The 4,084-nt window shown below is 49.1% G+C and overlaps 1 protein-coding gene across 1 annotated transcript; it reads left to right on the top strand.

Annotated features, from left to right (window-relative positions):
- Nucleotides 1-343: 343 nt before the first annotated feature.
- On the top strand, nt 344-2,984 carry LOC104505307 (ankyrin repeat domain-containing protein 40-like; the record flags this gene model as incomplete). The annotated part of the gene is made up of 3 exons (XM_010161766.1): nt 344-492; nt 1,533-1,979; nt 2,803-2,984. Coding segments are annotated over 3 exons (778 nt in total), but the record flags the coding sequence as incomplete, so codon positions are not given.
- Nucleotides 2,985-4,084: the final 1,100 nt, after the last annotated feature.

Raw genomic sequence — 4,084 nt, 5'->3', positions numbered from 1 at the left:
CCCTCCTGGCACTACAACTTACTAGTTCAAAGATTAAAACTGTATAAACCTTATTTTTGTATTTATTTTTCCAGAAAGGTTAGTAGCCTAATCGATGACAAATGGAAAAGATCCTGAACTTCAAATACACTACTATGGGAAGTTGGTATCGAGCATTAGAGCGAGGGAAAGCTACATCAGCAGGTGTCACTGCAGGCTCCAGAACAAGCGCACGTTGCAATTACAACCTGGTTTATGTCAGACGTGCATCAGGTCTTGTTCTTCTCCTAGGCAGCAAGAATGAGTGGAAATGAATCTGCCGACATGTAGTATTTCCCACAGCGTTAACGTTTTCCCCGTGCAGGACGTGTTTGCACTGGGCATGTAAACGGAACCACGCTCCGGTGGTGGCTTACCTGCTGCGCGCCGGAGCCGACAAGGAGATCCTCACCAAGAAGGGAGAAAGGCCGGCGCAGTTAACGTCCAAGAGGGAGATACGGATGATGTTGGGAGGTAAGGCGATCGGCGAAGCCATACGATCCTCAAAGCTCTGGTAAAAGGCTGCTTAAAGCACGTATGGTCTGTCTTTACTCTGCATGTGGAGGGGCTGCGTTCAGATTTTAGAACTAACCGTGACTTGATTTCTAGAGCGTTCACTTGGTAAGGAAGTTTAAGAGGAGGATTACCAAAAATTCCATATCCAGCTAGCCAAACTCAAAACACCGAACAATTAGAAAAGGTGTATTTTGAAAAACGCTGCGATTAAACCAGTGACAGATGCAGCTTCCTATTTTCCAAAGGGCAACAGGAGAGGAATCTCTCAGATTTGTATCAAGCCCTAATAGGAGCAACACGTAATGTTCCCCGTGTTCTGTGGAGCTGAAGCGACGGCGTTGAATAAATGGGAAATCAGCAGCCCAGATAGAGAGCTCATTAAAGGGCACGGGTAGAGCGTTTTTGTCGTGTTGGAGCGAGTCGGCTTTGCTGCTGGAGGTGATAAATAATTTGAAATGCGGTCGATTAACAACCTCCTCCTTCCCCTTTGTATTCCCTTGTCTGGTTTTGTTTTCATTATTGTCTCCCAGCTGTCGGATTGGTAATGTTTCAGCTCCCCCAGTACTGCATGTTCTTTTCCCTTTATCCTCTGCCTTAGTATCGAGCAACATCTTACCCTTTGGCTTTCATTGCCTCATACATTATGAAGACGGTAGCATTGTGCCGCCAGATACCGCGTTACAACATGCTGGATTAAAACACAGCCGACCAAACCAAAACCAGTGCAGTGTTTAGAAGGAAATAGCACCCCCAGAATTCCTGGAATCAGACTCTGCTTTTGTATTTACTGTATTGCAACACCTGAGCATGGTTGGTTCTGTTTGCTGTAGAAAAAAGGCCTAGTGGTTCTTGATTTTTCTTTTATCCTGGGGTGCTTTTAACCCTCCACTTCCCACAGCTTAGAAAAACCACCCCACAGTGCAATAACGATACCTTTTTCCCCCTCAAATCAGTCTCGGTGTGTTTGTTTTTTGTCTCTTGTGGTGTTTGTTTTACAGTGGAAGATGATGAACTCCCAGACTTAAAGAAAGATTCAGATCTGCCAATCATCCCCAATTATCTGGCCAACCCACCGTTCCCTTACGTTTATCACACCCCGAGTAACAGCGTTCCGGATCCCTCCGTGAACGGGAGTATCTCACCCTCAGAACCGCGAGGTCCCGACCCCTCCTCGCCCGACGTGGAGCCATGCGCGCCAGCACAGCGCGGGACTGCTGCTCCCGAGGGCAGCCTGCCGTCCCTGCCCAGAGGCTGTCCCGCTCCACCGTGCTCCAAACCAGTCCTTCCCAGAGCTCCGCTTTACCAGGGAGCCGTGCCTTGGAGCAGAAGCCCTCCGTCGCCAGCTGGCTCACACCAGCCTCAGCAAGAGAACGGCTCCTCTATGGGGCCCGTGCCAGCATTTCAGCCAGTTTTCTTCACAGGAGCTTTTCCACTTAATTTGCAAGGTAACAGTCCAAATCCCTCCTCGCTTTGTCTTAAAACTTCTGTCATCTTGGACAGTGAAAATAGACCAAGTCAGGGTAGAGTATTCATGGCACTTCCGGAGGTTTTCCAGGCTCCCATGCTTAGGCATTCGGGAAATGTTTGAAGGGATTTAGGCAGGTATCCTCTTTCTGCTGGAACTGTTATTAAAATATCGATGAAGACATTTGCCATTTGTCTCAAATGCCGTAACGGCACGCAGACACAAGGGTGATCTGATTCTCTAAAGAGCGTACGCCGCGCTTCAAAGACTGTGAGCACGCGGCCAGCGAGCCTGCGAGAGTGCTGGCCCGGCCTGCGGGCCCGAGCCTGGAGGTGGGCTGTTAGCGATCTGCCATTCCTGCGGGTCAACTGCCTGCCCCAAGAGGGACATCTGGCATCGCAGCTCTGAATTTCACTCTGGAAATTAAGGCTGCTCTCGTGCCGTGACTTAGCGACACGAAGTTAACTGATGGCCGAAAGAAAAAGCCGGTGAAAGCAATGGCGAGTTGCTCGGGAAATGGGTAACCGGCGTGATCGGGTTTTAGCTTCGCCCTTGTCAGACGGCGGTCACGCAGGGGTTCCTGGATGCACACACGCCGCGTTAGACTTGTAATGATTTTTTCACCTAGGCTGATGAAAGTCAGTCTCTTTAACGCTGTGGTCATGCAAGTCCAGTGGCTTGCTTTCCATGGATTCTACAAACAAGGTTAACAGAACACTGAAATATTTGGAAGTTAGTATGGAGAGGGCTCTTCCAACTCCTTTATACATCTGCCTATTAATGTGTCTTTTTATTTCTAACAGAACTGGTGCTTAAAGTTAGAATACAAAACCCTAATCTGAGAGAAAATGACTTCATTGAAATTGAACTGGACAGACAAGAACTGACCTACAAGGAGCTGCTCCGAGTGAGTTGCCGCGAGCTGGGTGTTAACCCTGACCACGTTCAGAAGATCAGAAAATTACCAAATACAATGTTGAGAAAGGTAAGAACTCTACATTTTCAAGTGCAGTAACTTACAAAAAAGATTTTAAGGTTACTGTTAAAAGGAATAACTTGTTGGTCACCTGCATAGGCCCATGTTGCAAAAAAAAAACCCCAGACCAGGCCAGACCAAACTACCTCCCTTCAACTTCCAGCACTCAGCAGTAGTTTGATTTTTTTAGTAAAAAAGGTTCTCAGGTTGCTTTATCATCATTTCCTTTCATACCCCGTGGGTGTTGAGCCCCACTAATACTGGATTTCTCTGCTGAATTCAGTGCCGCGCCACACGCCTGCGGCCTGCCCTGCAGTACCCGAGTTCTGCTGGCTCAGTAAGGACAGGATGCAGACAGAAAGGGGGTTCAGAACTGCGCCAGGCTCTAAGCAGAACGGTCTTCTCGGGTCGGTGACACTCCCCTGTGCCGCAGACACAGAACAGACCCGCTGACCTCTTTTACCGAGTCACTCGGGAATCTCTGCAGAGCGTTGTTGGTGTCAGTCACGGAGCTAATCTGATCAGAACTAGATTAATAGACTTCACTGTACTGCATCCTCACTGAGCGTAAGACTTGTTAGTCAAGAGGTGGAAAAAAAGCGACATAAGCAGTTCTGTCCCTTGCCAGCTTAGGGTGCTGTTGAAAGGACTGGGTTTATCCCAGCTCTAAGGACTTCAGGCGCTCCGGGCAGGGCTGCAGGACACTTGTTGTTCCTGAGGCGACATAAACCGAATTGTTTACTGCGGTTGAGCAGCAGGGTGCAGCTGCAGAGGGGATCCAGCTCAGGCCTGCGCTGTGGCAGGGTGTCATCCGCTGCTCCCCAGAGACCCTGCCTAAGGCAGCGCTGCGACGGTGGTGCTGGGCTGCTCCTGGGGAACCTTCCTGGGGGGAGGCAAGAGTCGATTCCTGAGCTTCTAAGAATTACTAAGGGGGAAAGAAGGGAGTTGTGGGTGGCATTCAGTGGATCTTTACCGGTGTGATTCCACTGATCACTGGCACCCACTGTCAGTATTGCATTCCTTCAAAAATAGACCGAAGCGAGTAGCAGAATAGGATCCCAGAATAAGATGTGACAGGATGTCTGCTTTCCACTTTCCTGTAAGGAACC

The sequence above is a fragment of the Eurypyga helias genome, unplaced genomic scaffold (genome assembly GCF_000690775.1).
Source record: "Eurypyga helias isolate BGI_N326 unplaced genomic scaffold, ASM69077v1 scaffold43351, whole genome shotgun sequence".
NCBI lineage: Eukaryota > Metazoa > Chordata > Aves > Eurypygiformes > Eurypygidae > Eurypyga > Eurypyga helias.
Note: the sequence above shows the minus strand (reverse complement) of the source record. Positions and strands in the feature narration are given on the sequence as shown.